Here is a 17,516-nt window from a genome sequence, read left to right as displayed (position 1 = left end):
GTGCTATGTATTTTTACAGTTTTTATTTTTCCTCCATGGTCTTGCATTTTAAAATGACTACGACCAGCAGTGATGATGAGGTGGTGTGGGTGTTTTCGGCTTTACCTCAATGGAAGACGCAATGTGCACAAACATTTTTTTTCTGACAGTTGCCAATATTTCCAGTTAAAGGACCAACACAGCAAGAAGGAGATCGAGGAGGTCATGTGCAATTACTGTGGTAAGGTTTTGAGGAGGGGACCTTCACACAAGCCGTCACAAAGTTTGGGAACATCAACGTTAATTCAACATCTTGTTTGCGTACATTGGGATGAAGTGGACGAATCGTATTGCAAGGCTCATGTGAAGCATAAGGTCAAAGTGCATGGAGCAAGATCTGCAGAGCAGTAAATATCATTTGTTCCAATACGATCACTGTTTATTTTCCACCAAACAACACACAACCTCAGTACATCCTGCCTGCTCCTGATCTTTCAAACTTTGTGGTGATGTGCAAAACCTGTCACAGCTTGATCGAGGTGGGAGGGGGCACCATAGACGCTTTGGACAAGGCTCTTTCGGGAACATATGCCCAATTTCCAATGCTAGGAATATGGCTAATTTCCAATGCCAGGAATATGGCCAATTTCCAATGCCAGGAATATTTCTAAGTGTCCATTTTTGTACCCCTTTCTTTAGGGGAAAAAAACACAACAAAGTGTGCAAAATATAAAATGTGAAAAAAATAAATGTTTTCCGTTTACCTTTTGTTATATGTATGAATCCTAGTGGTTTCCTTCCCAGTTCCTACCTCTTTTTTCCTTATCCCCCAAAATGGTCCTTTTCAGGACCAACTTTTCAGTTATAAAAATAGACAATAAAAAATACTGTATATATGGATCAGAGACCTTTAATTGATTCTTTCAATATAGTGTGTTTCAAAAAAATGACATACCCTTATGTATTTCATTATAGCTGCAGTTATCCCATGTGGAAGCTGCGGTTAAACCCCCCCAGTCATAGTTGCATTGACCCGCTCATGCATCCTTGGTAGCAGCAGCTATAAAACCGTTTAAAAAAAAGGAATAAAACATATGTACATATATTTGTGGGCAGTAGTCTTGTAAAGATTTAATTTAAGATACATGTAGTGTAGTCTCTGTACACAGTTACTGTAACACTTTAATAGCTTGCTATTCATTAACAGTACATATAAATGTAAACACTTTAAAAAGTAAATATGCAAACAAATATGTTTAAGAAAGGGTTTATTTGTTGGGAATATGATTGCACAATTCATTTTTATTTTACTTTCTACACATGATACATTGTTTTCATTAGCCCAGTTGACTGTCATTTTAATGTACATTATGCATGTAATAAGAAAACCTTGAAATTCAAGGAAAAACTTCAGTTGCAGGGACCTTAAGGTGAGAACTTAATGCAATAAAACCGCTGAAATTCAGTTAAAGCCAACTTAACTGTGCACCCCCTTTTGCGCAGTCTTTGGCCAAAATGATGATATCACAGACACATCACTGATGACATCACTAAATACATTACAACAGTAACCAGCATTAAGGATGGCCCTCGGACATGGTCAGTGTGCATGGCCAAATATATTTTAACACATTAATGGGTGCTGATCATGGCCTTCAGTCATGGAACTGGAACTGGACACAGTCATGCGCACTGTATATTTTAAAACACTAACAGGCCAACAACCACAGACCTTGGACTTCACCAGTGGCTACAGCTTTCACTTGTGTCCACTTTATATTATATACACTAATCAGCCACTAATCATGGGCTTTAGCACAATACTGGCCAGTGGCCACAATCCTTGGCTTTGCCCACTATATATTGTAATATATAAATGGGCCTCACTAGCAATGGCCTTTGACCCTGAGCAATTTGTACATCTTTCGGCCATGTACTCTTTATATTTTAAAATACTAACATGCCATAAACGAGGACTTCGGACGTGCACACTTTATATTATATACACTAACTAGCCACTAGCCCTGGTCTTCAACACAATACTACCAAGTGGCTACAGCTTTTGGCTGCGCCGACTGCGCCGACTGTACATTCTAACATATTAATGGGCACCACCTATGGCCTTTAGCTCTGGCTACTGATTACAGCTTTCAACGTTGTCCATTGTATATTTCAAAACAGTGCCGGGCCACTAGGCATGGCTTTTAACCATGCACATGAGTATTTTACAACACTAACTGACCACTAGCTATGGTGTTTGATGATGCCCAGTGACCACAGTCTTCGTCATGGTCAAGTCCATGGCCTAAATTGTTATTGAGAAAATCAAGGTTTTTCTGAGCTAACGTAACATATTAATCATGTAATGTCCAATGCCATGATTGATGTAATCTGTTATATATAATGTAATTAGTGTAGCCACCAGTGCTGACATCAGTGATGCAATTTGTGATGTTATCAGTGTTCTCCAACATGTAATTAGTGATGTCATTAGTGATGTGATATGTGATGTCTTCACATATGTATATATATTCAGTGAAAAAACTTTGTTAAAGGGCGTCATGGTTAAGTTGCACTAATGTAAACCTATCAAATCCTGGGAAAAACGTTTTAAAGGGATGTTATGGTTAAAAGTAAAACCGAAAAACCCAGGAAATGAGCCAGTTATGGTAAGCTATGCAACCATAACGCCCCCCACCACCAAACATATTTAAACTAACAACCAGAATATCAAAGATGACATATCATGCTTTCCGGTCCTTGCTGACGCTCCTCATGCAAGTTTGCTTCAAGCCCCCACTTTTTTCCCATTCAAAACTAGGGCTTCGGCCATGTTGCATGCCCCAATAAGCAAATCGGAGTACACATTTGCTCTTGCTCAGGGCCAGACCCATTGCCCAGGCATCAAAGTTATATCACTGCTTTTTGTACTTACATTTTGACACTTTAGAAAAAATTAAACATAGGACATATTTGCAAAACCATGCTTTGAGGCCCTTGGTGATGCTCCTCCCGCCTGTTTGCTACAATCCCATCCAGCACTTTGGGCTGTAACCACTAGCATAATTTCTTTTCCCATTCCGACTGACCCCAATTTAAAAAAACGTTACCACATAGCTGGTCCCTGGTGGCCATGTCCACTTTAACCCCATTGCCGGTCCCGCGTGGTCATGGCCAGTAGCCAGATTTTTCGGGTCATTGCCTTTGACTCAAAAAAATGAGGTAATTTCTCAATTCTTTTTTTTTCTCGAAATTATAACCTTTCGTACATGAGTGATTATTACTCGAAATGTATATATGTATAGAAAAGAAATTAATTTTTGCCAAAGGCTATACCTCAGTCACCAAAGGTATTTCATTATTTTTGGTACGTACATTATGACACTTTTCAAAAAATAAAACACTGACACATTTGAAAAACTATTCAGACTCTGCACAAACATTCAAGGTTGAGTCTTTCTGCAAACCTTTGTGCACATTTGGCAAATAGCAACAAAGTTATAAGCCATCTAAAAATGTTGAGATCCCCCTCTAATTTTGCCCCTTCTTGATAATATCCTACCAAACTTTGTAAACACATTCAAATCTGGGTCTTAAATAATTTGACAAACAATTGTGCAAATTCGTCAAACGGCACCAAATGTATGAGCCTTTAAAATATTTTGGGACCCCGTTCTAATTTTGCTCCCTCTTGGCAAAACAGCACCAAACTTTGCAGACCCATTCAGGGTTGGGTTTCATTCAGTGGCGCCAAAGTTATAAGCCATCCAAAAATTGCTTTTCACTGATCCTATAATGCAGAGAAATCCATGAATGTCCCCAAACATCTCAGATGTTCGCGAACATTACTGTAATGCCCCTGAACTTCTGAGATATTCGCAGACTTTGGAGATGGAAAATGTCTGATTTTTGGCTTTTTTACGGCCATATCCCATCCCATCCTCATAACCCTCACCTCCCAAGAGATTGGGCCTCATTACAAGTTTGGTGGTAGCCATGCCTGTAATACAGGCAGGCTACCTCCGAACTTGCGAAAAAATCCGGCACCAGCGAATGGGCAATAACTGTGGTATTTCGGCCCCACCGGACCTGGTAATTGCCCTTTCGCGGGTGCCGGAATCGGGTGATCCCCATTCGAGCCCTATAGGGCTCATTGGCAATGGGGATGCCTGTAGCACCGGCACCAATCATTACAGCATGCAGTGCTCGCGGGTGCCTTTCATTCCGCCAGGTCAGACCTGGCGGAATGAAAGGCACCAGCGAGCACAACTCAGAGTTTGCCGGTCCGGATACAACGGTACTGGCAAGCTTACCGGTACCGTTGTATCCGGACCAGCAAACTCATAATGGGGCCCAATATTGTTACATTAGTTTGAGAAGTGCAATGTTGTGCTTTTAATATGCTTTTACTGCGATGTCTGTGGGCTACAGGCGCAGTTCGCAAATTTAACATGGCGTCCATTTCAAAATTTTGACGCACCTCACATTTTTTATTGACCAATCAGCAGGCATATATTATGTTCACGAATGTCACGCGGCTCTCTGATTTGTCCAGAAGTGTCTGTGGACACCGAATCAGGAAGTGAGTCCACGGACCGGACACAGATATCACTAATTTATTTGTACCTACTTTTTGAAAAAGCATGCTTTCAGGACCAAGCTGTCGCTCCTCGCACAAGTTTTGTGCAAATACATCGAGCGAATTGGGCTGCAGGCATGAGCAAATTTGTCTATGAGGATTTTAAATGTTTTGGACCCCCATATAACTTTGCCCCCCTGACAAAACCACACCAAACTTTGCATAATCATTCAGAGGCAGCCTATGACCACAATGATGATATCACTGATTACATCACTGATGACATCACTGTTGACATCACTAATGGTATACTCTATGCCATCACTGGTGGCATCGCTAAAGCATCACATATGACATCAATGATTATTTAACTAATGCATCAGACATAAGATCACTCTTCGTATTTGCCCATATGTAGGCCACCTTTATGTTTCTACAGATGTGATATTAGCATATCAGAATAGTTAATAAAAATGAGTACATTGTTTAAAACAGTAAACAGCCATACATATATCATATCACTACTTGTGAAGCTTTCCTTTGTAGTACGTTGGTAAAAGATATCTAAATAGTACACTGCTTAGAATGTTCCTGTTTGTGCAAAAGTTATCAATAATATTATCTGTTTGTACATTTACAAATTAGTAGAAATAAATTGAAAGAGGCACACGTTGAACCCTAATATATTACTACGTTTAAAAAAAAATATGTAAATACTCAATTGCAAGAAAAATGTGTACACGTATCATTTTCTAAATGCTTTCAAACAAGCATAAACTAAGTATTAGGATATATTTTAAGAATTTTCATACACATCCGTACAAATAACCTAATACAAATAAACTGAATGAGAAAGTACCAAATGTGTTTGACCGAAAATAGTAGGTATTTTAGTATAGATATGGTAAATAATAGGTGAGGTAAGGGTATAGGTTAGGGTAGTTGTAGGTAAGGGGAGATGTGGGGGCACTCGCATTATATGAAAAATAAGTTAAAAAGCAAAAAGTCATTTTGTTTTTTTGATCAAAAAAATGAGGTAATTTCTCAATTCTTTTTTTTCTCGAAATTATAACGGATATCCATTTTCATACATGAGTGATTATTACTCGAAATGTATATATGTATAGAAAAGAAATTAATTTTTCAAATAAAACATGTTCTTGAAAACATGTACATAGATGTTTATTTCTTTCTGTGTGTCTTTTGTTACATAGTAACATGTTAAAATTGAAATAAAACACATAATGTACAAAGTAAAAATCATCTTTAAAAAGTATCCAATTTTGAATACATTGACCTGTGTGCATGTCATAGATGATGTCATCAGTGATATCACCAGTGATGTCATCAATCATGTCATCAGTGATATCATAATTGTGGTCATAGGCTGCACAACATGGGGTGCAAAGTGAAAGTGGCTTTATCTGAATTTCAGCGCTTTTGTGTGTTAAGTTCTCATCTTAACGTCCCAGCAACTGTAGGTTTTTCCTTGAATTTCAAAGGTTTTCTTACAATGTATTGCTCACTTTAATGTCCCTGCAACTAAAGTGTTTTCCTTGAATTTTAAGGGTTTTGTTATTTCATATATTTTTTTCTACACATGTCCAGTGGCCAAGGTCTACCAGACCACTAGCCATGGCCTATGCCCGTGCACACTGTCCATTTTAGAACACTACCAGACCACTAGCCATGGCCTTCGTCCATGTCCGGTGGGTACGGCCACTCTATATTTTAAAACACTTGCAACCCATCACTCAAAGATGTTCATCAATCACAAACTGATTTTGTCTTGTCTTGACAGTGGTATTGTTATGCATAAAATATTGCAGACTTTGAGAAATCACAATGTTTTTAGGCAATGCGCAGTGAGATTAAATTATTTCCTGAGTATCTCCCACTTTGGTTAAGCAGCATGATACAAGCGCCCCCTGTTAGGATACAGCACACAACCCAAACTAAATGCATTTAAGCAGAATGGAAAAGGGAAATAAATGTCCACCTGCAAGAATAACATGTGCTCAGGTACTTTTGTCCCCACAGCGAAAATCAAAAGCTGTCACCCATGAATATACGCACATTAAGTTAGTATATATCTTAAAAGGAAATATAGTGAAGATGTGTTTGTATGTTCGGGGTTGGCTCCAGCCCCATAACAGTTGGTGGGCTGAAATGTTTGCCCAAGGTTAGCATACCAGTGTGGTGTGTACTGGTGGTAGTGTAATTTCACCAACCCCACCCATTCGCCCTGGACAGGGCCGGTCCAACCCTATGCTATCAGTATAGGCGATTTCAGGAGCTTGGCAATTATGCGATTGTTGGCTCCAGCCCCACAACAGTTGGTGGGCTGAAATTTTGGTCCGAGGTCAGCATACCAGTCTGGGGTGTACTGGTGATACTGAAATCTGACCAACCCCACCCATTCACCCTGCACAGGGCGGGGCCCGGGCCCGTGCTATCAGTATAGACGATTTCTGAAGATTGCCGATTTTGCGACTTAAAGAAAAAAAAGGAAGTTATGACGCAAGGTCGGCATACCAGTCTGGGGTGTAATAGCGATAGTTAAATTTGACCAACCCCGCCCAATCTCCCTGCACATGGGTGGAGCAGGGTCCGTCCCTGTGCTATCAGTGTAGGCGATTCCTGGAGATTGCCAATTTTGTAATTTTTCAAAAATAGGAAGTTAGGACACAACATAACATACACAAGACTGTAGCAGACCCCACGTGCATGTCAGCTACAGACATGGGCAAAACTGGGGGATATGGCTAATATACAAATGTAGTTCAATTGACCTTCCCCTACAAGAAAGTATGCAAGACAAAATAGCATTATACTTTTAAAAAAGTAATGAACATCAGAAACATAACTTGAGAGAGGAAATGTTCCAATAAATATCCTGGCAAAGTATAAAACATGCTCACCTTTTAAACCCAGTAAATCTGTCGTGAAGTATTCCCTGGAAACCAAAGTTCCAATACAAAATTAGTGGGTGTGGTCTTGTCAGTAAGCAGCTGCGCTGGGAACATGACAACTTGAGTAAAATTCTGGTAACCAAATACTTGAGCAAGTTTGTCAACCTAAAATAAAACAATTTATGCTGTCCACCCACAGGTGTCCTTAACTTGTGCCCTGAAAAGCAGTCACAATCAGGGGAAAATAACTGCACCAGTGTCCAGGATTGCAAACTCTCTTGACACATCGTGGGCAAAAACTCAAGAGTTACGTGCACTTTCATTTTTTCCACTCCTCACCCCCATGTCTGGATTTCAACAATACTCTGCTTTATAAAGATAACTTGAAAAGTACACATACAATAGCCTCACTCAAATATGTAAATCCTTATAGAATTATGTTAGGCAGAAAGTGTACAATTGTGACATTATTCCCCCCATCTTGACTGGGAGACTACAAATACCTGAATGCAATTCAGCAAAAGGCGGAAAAAAGCTTTCAAGGTCTGACAGTAGCAAGGTTTAAAAGAAAATATGTGGGTGTTCATTTGCTTGCCCATTCATGCAGCAACCTGGACTGACCCTGCTTAGCTTCAAATCAGGACTGACCCTCGTAGCTTCAAAGCAAGGAAAGATCCAGCCCTCTCAAACCATGTGGTCTTGTAACTTCTGGTAATTTATGCAACATGGCGTGAGGAGGCTGGCCCCTTCCTCACTTTGAAGCCAAGCATGGTCTGCCCTGGTTACTGCATGGATAGGAGAGCTGGATGGCGTTCGAGTACCTGGCCATGACCAGTGATTTGTCATGCCCTCACCAAGTGCCCCCTTATCTGTGCCAGCTCCCTCCACTCCCCAGATGGCCTCCTCACCCTTTCCCCGCACAACACACTGTGGAGCTGTTTGCTTTCAAATGTCGGATGCGAAAAACTTTGTGTTGGAAACTCAGTCTCTAGACCCTTTCCAACTCCCAAATGTCACTTGGTGCCATCTAGCCCCCCCACCTGTAGTCTGATGGCATTTGCATCTTTTTTGAACTGAAAAAGGCTTTTTTCCTGCGTTTCATTTTGCCATAACCTTGGCTATAACCTTGGCTATCTCTCACATTGAGAGAAAAACAAGATGGGGCTGTTTCTATTTCTACAAACACCCAATTTTGGGTCCATTTCCGAGATATAGCTATTGCTGCCCTATAATATGTATATATAAAACAAAAAAATTCTTCTCATGTGGCGCTCACCCTTCTAACAGCGGGTACCTACGTGCACAATTGGAGACCACCACAAACATTTTAGAATCCCTGTAGTCCATACTCACAATGTTACTATCTCGTAAAGTCATTAAAGGCAAACAGAAAAAATGCTCTGACACACAGTCCCTATAGCACATAAATACAAGTTTATACTCAGTAATCAATCCATAGAAAATAACCAAACTTGGATTTACATAAGAACATCAGTACCTAAGACTAAACAATGCATGCCACGCATTCCATCCCAATGTAGTGACTTCGTCAGGCTCAGTTACAACTTCACAAACTGTGCTGTCTTTTATTTCTATTGGCAATTGTGAAGCCCTTCCCTGTGAGGCTAGCAAGGTGATCCCGCTGTGCAGCATTCCCGACAGGGTGGCAGAAAGGAGGACCTCACAGGGAGAGACTTCCATGATAGAACTCCCTATCCCTCTTGCCCCTGAATCTCTGGAGTCTATCAAATTTGCTGGAAAACCATCAGAAAGCAGTACTGTCTGTTACGGTAATACTTCTTCCTTTCTTTCTGTGCCAAGATCAAGAAGACTAAACAGGGCATACAATCAGTTCTCAAGTTATCTTCAAGGAATACTGTGAAGAAGAAGATAGATGGCGTTATAGAAACCACTCCCTTTGAAAATACAGAAGGTACTGGGAAGAGTTGGCCTCATGGAGGCATGAAGAATACCCAAAGGAGACAAACAAAGGACTGTGACTCTCTACTGGGGAGGAACCAGCTGAAGGAATTAAAAATAAATAAAAGACTCAATGAAAGGGGAAGAAGCTGGTGTATTAGGCGAAACAGGAGAGGAGCCTGGCCTACGTGGGAAGTTCAAACCTGCAAACAAGAAGCAATGACGGGGAAGCAAACCTCCAGTTGAGAGGACTCTGACAGCAGACTGCAGGAGTCTTTTTCAGGCCAACACAAACAAGCCTGACTGGAATCTGAAAACCGACCAAGCGAACCCTTAACTTTGTTGATACCGTCTGGATGGAGACCTCGTGGAGCCCAAGGGCAGCAGTGTGGAGCAGAAAGGGAAGCAGAGAAAACATACTTTTAGAACACATCGACACGTCACCCCAGGAAGAACTGGCAATGGGTTCCAACAACAAAGATGTGATGGGAGTCACAGGAGAAGTGGAAGGGGATTGTGGAAGGGTGCTGAAGCTAAAGAAGAACTTGCAAGTAATCTCCTGCATCTGAGTCACTGTATTAAAAGTGCACAATGCAAATAAGACCTTAGGAGCAACCGCCCTTGGCTCAGTCACATTATTAAAAGTACTGAATGCAAGAAAGAATGCCTCAGAGGCAATCTCCCTCATCTCAGTAATTGCACCAAGAGTATTGACAAGAAAGAAGACATTGGGTGAAATCTCCATTGTCTCAGTAATTGAATCGCAAGTATTGAAAATAAAGAAGACCTCCGGAGTAATCTTCCTTTTCTCAGTAATTATATCAAGACTATCGAAAGAAGAGAATGCATCGGGAGAAATCTCTACCGTCTCAGGACTTGCATTTGAAGCAGCAAGGAAGAAGAGATTGGGAACAATGTCCCTCATCTAAGGTATTATATCAAAAGTATTGAAAGAAGAGAAAGCCTCTGGAGAAATCTCCCCTGTCTCAGTACGTGTACTAGAAGTACCAAGGAAGAAGACATCAGGAGAAATCTCCCTCGTCTCAGTACTTGGAATGGAAGTACCAAATGTACAGAAAGCCTCAGATGTGGGATAGACGTATCAAGTTTGAAATTACATCACTTGTGATCTTCCTCGCGTCAGTTGTGTTAAAGAGACTGAAAGAGAAGAACATTTCGGAAGTACTCTCCCACAGCACTCTATCAGCAAAAGGGACATTCAGGCTAAAGAGTGGCATGAGAATTATTTCCTTTGCCAGAGTGTCAGCAGAAGTCATGGACATCATGATAACAGTTCCCCTTGTTTTCATCGGCTAGATGAGAGGAAACAAAGCAGAAAAATAACTATGTTGAAAACAACAGGAGTGTTTGACTTTTAAACAAGCCCTAAGAGAAGCCTGGAAGGAAGTGCAAAGGTTGATGAAAACTGTTGCAGGAAACTGTCCAGAGTTAGCAAACGACTTAACTAACTGAACCAAGATAAGAGAGTAATTCTATTGGTTCTTTCACCTAAATTGTTGAATCAGAAAATAAGGCAAAATGTTCCTAAACAGCAGCTTGAAAGCTGATCTAGTCGACCAGGAGGAGATAGCAGTGGTTGAACTGCGGGACCAGGAGAAGTGAGTCATTCCTCTGGTATTCTTTACAAGTACTGAGCCTGAAATATTATCTGAGACTAACAGAAATACAACCCTCAGGCTGATCCCATTGCGCCAGGAGAAGAGAGTCATTATCCTGTAGCTTTTTATATTAATGTCTTTTGTTGGTGGTAGGGCTAGAGTAGGTTACCATCCGGATGAAGAACATGCACGTTCTTCTTTAGTTAGGACGGGAAAACCCTTTAGAGATGGGGAAGATAGGTTGTTTTCATTATCATTTAAATAAAGGTTATTGCAAACATGCCACCCATTTGCCCGACTCCATATTCCAGCACGCCACACAATCCATGGTTTCACTGGTGTCAAAGTCATGTGATCCAAACCAAAATTCCTGCAATATACTGTCCTAATACGGTAGCAATCTTAACATGGAAAAATCACTCCCTTTGTATCCCTGTATTATTTGTACAGTGAGAGTAAATACTATTAAAACTCTCCAATTGTAATTTCTTTGAACCAAAGTTATTGCCTGTGTTGGTAATTCTTGTAAATATCGCTGACACAATTTATAAAACATTTGCATTCACATATACAAAAATAGAAATAAATGTATAAATACTTCCTGGACTCTTGATTCTGATAATACAAACTAGTAATTATCTAAACCCATGCCCCAGTGGACCAATTTGGATATTAGAGTTCATAATAGACTACATAGAATCATGAATACAATGTCCATACATACGTAGAGGAGGAGTCAAGTGCCTCTACCGGAAGTGCCGCCCCTGTTTTGCCTATTTGTTGGGAACCGGAAATTGCGACATGCAAAACACCAATAATGATTCCCATAACACGAAAAGCCTTTGAAACAAAGTATCTGTTGAGAAAATCCCAGAAGAACTGTGAAGATGAATGAAAGAGAAGGCTGGTAACGTCCCATGAAGCAGAAATGACGCACCCAGAAGAGATGACAATGAAGAAGGTGAATAAATCTTATAGAATCTGATGGCGAAGTAACGAATTGAGTAACATTGCATGTGCAGAATGAAGTTTGCACGTGCGGAGAGCACTGAAGAAAATGCAAGCCATGTTATAATTGTACAGATGCTGAAACGGAAGTAGACTAAGTAATCATGAAGGATGGCTATACGTAGTGAATAAAGTGCAGGCAGTGCCGCCATTATATGTATATGTGTATAGAATCTGGATGTTCCACGTCGTGTTTTAGTAACCTAAGACCCCATGAACAGAAGGGCTGAAAGTGTGGCGCAGTAGAAGAAAACAGCTGACAATGAGGGAAGGATCGAGAAAGCTTATCTGGCCCAGTGTCAAGCTTTGGGGCAGCCAAGAAAACTGGTTGTCTATTCGAGAAGATACAATGAATGTGAGAAGCAAGGCAAGCTCCTGTTATGGTGTAATGGAAAAACACTAGGAGTTGCAGGTTTTATTAATTTAATAGTGTTAAATACGAACTAAAGAGCTCAAACACAGTCTCCTGTCACATGGTCTAGATGAAAATAGACTGTGTGAGCTACATCGAGACTTGAAGATAAGAACATGCTCACACTCCCTTCTATTCTCAGGCGCAGTGAAACTTTGCAAGGCCAAGTTCAAAGACAATTCAAATAGCAGACATCAGGAGTGATGATGGATGATGGGCTAATTGGGTGTGGAGGCATGGTCAAGTCCAACCTACCAGCACCTGGGGTACAAGCTTGCTAGTGAGTGGAATATTCCAGAAGGGTACATGCATGCCAACAAATCATAGAGGGCCACATAGCAAAGAGCCCTATAGTTTGAAAGCCAATTAAATGTTGTGTATTTCATGACAGCTAAGATAACTCTCACTAGAGGTGGGCATAGTTATCCACATGACCTTAGAGATCCAATTACAATCCTATCCCCCATAGAATGTATGCATAGATGTTCCCCATAGACCAACCACAATCCAACTTTTCTTATTTTGCCACATAGTATGATGTTAATGATGATGAGTTTTTACTATATAACTCTGTTTTTCCATGTCAAATGTTGAGAGACTTGAGCGAACGTCCTTTAATGCCTGTTTTATTCCCTGTTTAAGATAATTGTTAATAAAACAGCTAACGATTTGCCAACTTCCTGAGTCGGTCTTATTATCGGTGTAAGAGTAACTTCTGCTTCCACATCCATCCCATATAGCGCTACCTCGCTTAAAGGGCCTACAGGTTCACATACAATCACATTCATTTATAATACAAAGCCTAACATCTGCACAACAATGATGGACACTCGTATTACTGTTTTAATTTGTACTTTTTTGGTAGTACATCAATCATAATTCACAAGTGCAAATAAGCTAGATTCTATAATATAAAAACTAAATGTTTTTAAAGATTTTTTTGTATCTCAAACTGCAAATGTGCATAGCGTACTAACAAATCAAGACCCAAACTTGGTAAATTTCATATTCAACTATCAACCTTTGGCTAGTTCCAATATGTTTGCATCACAATAGTATCACACTCATCACAACATATTAATTTCTTCAATGACTTAAAATACTTCCTGGCCACACCTCTAAAGTTCAAAGTGCATATTATCAATATTCATATTTAAAACAGAGATGTCTTGAAATCTAACAAGTAGAGACCTTATTGCTATACAATAGGTCGGGAATAAATACAGAACATGTTTACAAATGAACCCTAATTTACTTAACTATAGAGATGAACAGATCATTCTTCATATTATGGTTTAATAGTATTCATCTCAATGATAAGTGTGGACTCTAGTTTCCTGAACCTCCGTTGAACTAGTGCAAAGAATTTAAGCAGTGAAAGATTGCTATCATGCAACTCTTCAAAATGTACTGCCAGAAGGTGATTGTTATCCTTGTTTTTAATTGTTCTATAGTGTTGCATAATCCTCACTTTCAAGGTGCAAATAGAGGAACCAATATGCGTCTTTTCAAATGGACAGGTCATTCCATAGACTACAAACCTAGCCTGACTGTTAATATTGTGATTAATGAACCATTTCTTCCTTTTTTTCATGCCATACATGACTACAGTCTTTGGTTCTGCCAAGTCACACAGTGTTGCACTCATTGCATCGAACTAAAGCCTTCTTCCTGTTTAGTACAGTTAACCAATTACCAGCACTATAGACTTGTTTCGAAAGACTAGGACACATTCTCGATTTGGCTCTGGAGAAAGTAATATTTGAATGATCTCCAGTCAACTTCTTTAATTCTACATCAGTCTGAAGAACAGGCCAACGTCTCTCAAGAATCTGACATATTTGTTTGGATTGAAGACTCTTCAGTCTGCCATACCATACAGAATATCTGGCTATATTTCAATGAAACAATGATCTCTTATTCATGTTAACACGGAATTATGTTAGATACCGATTCTGCAACTCGGATAACAGTTTTGTTCACTGCCAGCAGAAACCTCTTGTGTAACTTGTCAAGATATGTACTTTCCTACTTTGCTTAAAATCACTGTTAAAAATCACTGATTAGAAAGGGGGGGTATAGTTCTGGAAAAAAGATCATGGTTCTTACCCCATTTTTCAAGTGTGCCTCCCTTCGTACTGTGAGACGAGCTGTGACCACGCGCTAGCAAGGCATCGGAAAACTACTAGAAACACGATGACATTTTAAAATAAAAAAAATAGCAGCTAAGGTGACTTACCTTGAACACATGAGGGGCGATGCCGAGTGACGTAAGGTTGTTTTTCCCTAAATTAATCCTCTCAAGGTTTGGCATGCCATCAAATATGGCATTTGGAATCGAAGTGATGGAATTACCTATGAAAAATAATAGAAAAGTAATGAGGTGCTTTTCATAAACGTACTGTCACACAATAAATATTTTAGCCTAGACCTTTCTATAAAATAACTGCCTGCAGTTGGGGTGAGGTTTGAACCTTCTCCTGATAACTCTTCAGAAGGTGCAGATTTGTTTACACTTCTCCCTTTCTATTACTTTGTTGCCTATGTTATTTATTGAAAGCCTGTCTCTCCTGATACTATATCATTAAATAATTATGTATTTTCTCCATTACCAAAAAAACTGGTAACTAACATGTCATCAGTCAGCGGCACATACTTGTCGCTGCCTCCAACCCTCACCTTTCTCCACAACACATCTTAAAACTTAAACCTTAAAAAGTAATGAAATACTGTAAACTATAAACAATAATTTGGAACAGGCTGTTTGAGCATACAGAAAAATAAAGTATACTTGGGTCTGATTCACAAAGATTTGTCCCATGGGGCTAATCAGTAGATGACCGTGAACATATATGATTTATACCTGCGACCTTATACCTGTTAAACAAAGCTTAAACATGGAGCAAATGCTGTTTAGCAAAGCTCTGTTAATCGCTTTCACCCCCTGAGCATCTCAGTGATGTTCCAGGCATCTGCAGATTTACACTGGTTTTGGTCTTCGTGTGCCCAATTCCTAACGGTTTTTCAGGTGCAAATGAAGGAATGCACTAGAATAGTCTCATATTCTCTTCATTTACAACAGAAAACATGTGAGAAATTCCCAACACACCACCTTCAAGCTTTTCTGCTTCTTATTTAATCACAAAGAATCCCCTGCCGGGTTGCAGCGTCACTCTGATACCGAAGACCTGGTGCCACGTGAAAGCCTGGTGAGTTCTGGCTGTTGGTAATGTGAGGGAGGAGGGTTTAATTTTGGACTGTGTGAGAAGACATTGGGGCATGTGGGAGACTGGGCAAAATGAGCAGGGATTTTGGTCCCGTTCCCGACCAACCCCCTGAAGTATACTTGACAAACACATTGACCTGCCCCAACGCCACTGTGCCTCTAAGCCTGCTAAACAACATACTAAGGAAGGCGAAATGGGTGACCGTAGCCCTCTAATCTGTAGGTGCCCTTCAACTGAACTTATGTTTTTGCCTCCCATAAGCCTTAGCAGGTTATGTTAATGTCTCAGTTTGCACATCAACCCTTTCCCTCATGTGTCAACTCGACTCTCATGGGGCTCCAATGTATTTATTAGAGGCATAGACAGAGAGAGAGAGGTAGAGAGAGAGGAAGAGAGAGAGAGAGAAGTGTCATGGGAGCTAGAGAAATGGGACCTGTCTGAAAATGGCTCAAGGTAGGAGTGCCGGGTTGCAGGATTTTTTGTTTGCCTTGCTAGGCCTACTTCCGCCTTCCCTGACTAACAACATCCTTCTAAGTTCTCCTACCTCCGTACACTACACACAGACAAACCCCCCACAGAAGGCCAGCACTGGCCTAGCCATTAGCACACCAACAATAACTGAGCCAAAAGTCTAGGTCATCCTATTTAGCCCTGTCACACTCTCCCACATCAGTAGCTAACCAGACCCAAAGAGCTCTAGCCTATCAGATCATGGGCTTCTCCTTATTGATAACATACGCCTGAATCTCTACAGCCAAACCCATTGGAAGCGGATTAGCACTCAGGAACCGGGTTCTTCTGACCTGGACCAATCGCCACCACCGATTTCCCATCTGCTTTTCCCACTTTCCCACTAATGGACCCACCTCCTTTCTCCCTTACAGAGCCAAGCACAGCAAGGCCACCAAAAGTGCCAGAGAAGCACTATACAAGACCACTTACAGTCATTTCTGTGCATTTTAAGGTGCATCTCGAATTCAGAAATGTCATGCAATTTGAAATGTAAAAGTGCATTTTAGGTGCTTTTGAGTATAATTTCGGACACTTTCATACCTTTTATGAAGGGTGACGGCAACATTATGAACCAACACTGTGCCAATTGCATTTATATCCCTCAAACATTGATATCAATTTTTTTTTGTTTTCTGCATTGCACAATTGCAGGCCTTTTAAGAGCCTGTTATTTTGAACTGTGTTCCGAGCACGCATATGGATGCTGGCAGCCAATCATACATGCGTGTCAAGCGTGCACTCATAGCTCTAATAAATGTAAGGGGGAATAACCATTGCATCATTTGAGCTCCCCCTGCCAGAAATGGGTATGTTTTCCCCGTGTATAAAAGATGACCTGTTTATTTCTTAGACTTTTGGTCACAGCCACGTAAATTGAACCAGACACAGAGTCACTTGACCTTGTTCCCGAGCTGGTACCTCCGATCTCTCTTTCTGTGATTTAGACTTAATATCCTGCCAACAGAAGAAATATTACAAAGAAGGAACCTCATTAACATAGATGTTGGGTGTAGTATGTGTGAGGTTCCAGGAGAGACAGAAACCCTGAAACATCTTATCTTAAACTGCCCAGGATTAAGGAAAGAATGTGAGCAGTGTCTGGGGGACACTCTGAGAAGCTATGTTACTAGAAGTGTGAGTGATTGGTGGAGGATTTTTGTTGAAGGAGAACAAATTAAGATCAACATAGCGCTCACAAAACTGGTAATTTTAATGCTCAAGAAACCCGAGGTTAACCTTTGTGTCCATGATTAGGTTGATAACAGCTGGATGCTTAGTGACAACCATCACATGGAGATTAAAAATATGGGGACGACCAGAGAGTACACGAACATTATTGAAGATGGA

The 17,516-nt window shown here is 40.5% G+C and overlaps 1 protein-coding gene across 3 annotated transcripts in view; it reads right to left on the bottom strand.

Moving 5' to 3' along the window:
* ECM2 (extracellular matrix protein 2) overlaps positions 1–17,516 on the bottom strand; it is a 436,024-nt gene that overhangs the window by 214,948 nt on the left and 203,560 nt on the right. For all 3 annotated transcript variants that reach the window (XM_069643868.1, XM_069643867.1, XM_069643869.1), the window contains exon 5: positions 14,669–14,784. In XM_069643868.1, the coding sequence (XP_069499969.1) occupies positions 14,669–14,784 (116 nt within the window). The remainder of the gene's footprint in view (positions 1–14,668; positions 14,785–17,516) is intronic.

This window comes from Ambystoma mexicanum, chromosome 2p, assembly GCF_040938575.1.
Source record: "Ambystoma mexicanum isolate Mex_15411 chromosome 2p, UKY_AmexF1_1, whole genome shotgun sequence".
NCBI lineage: Eukaryota > Metazoa > Chordata > Amphibia > Caudata > Ambystomatidae > Ambystoma > Ambystoma mexicanum.
The sequence above is the reverse complement of the archived record's forward strand: the minus strand, read 5'-3'. Positions and strand labels throughout refer to the sequence as shown.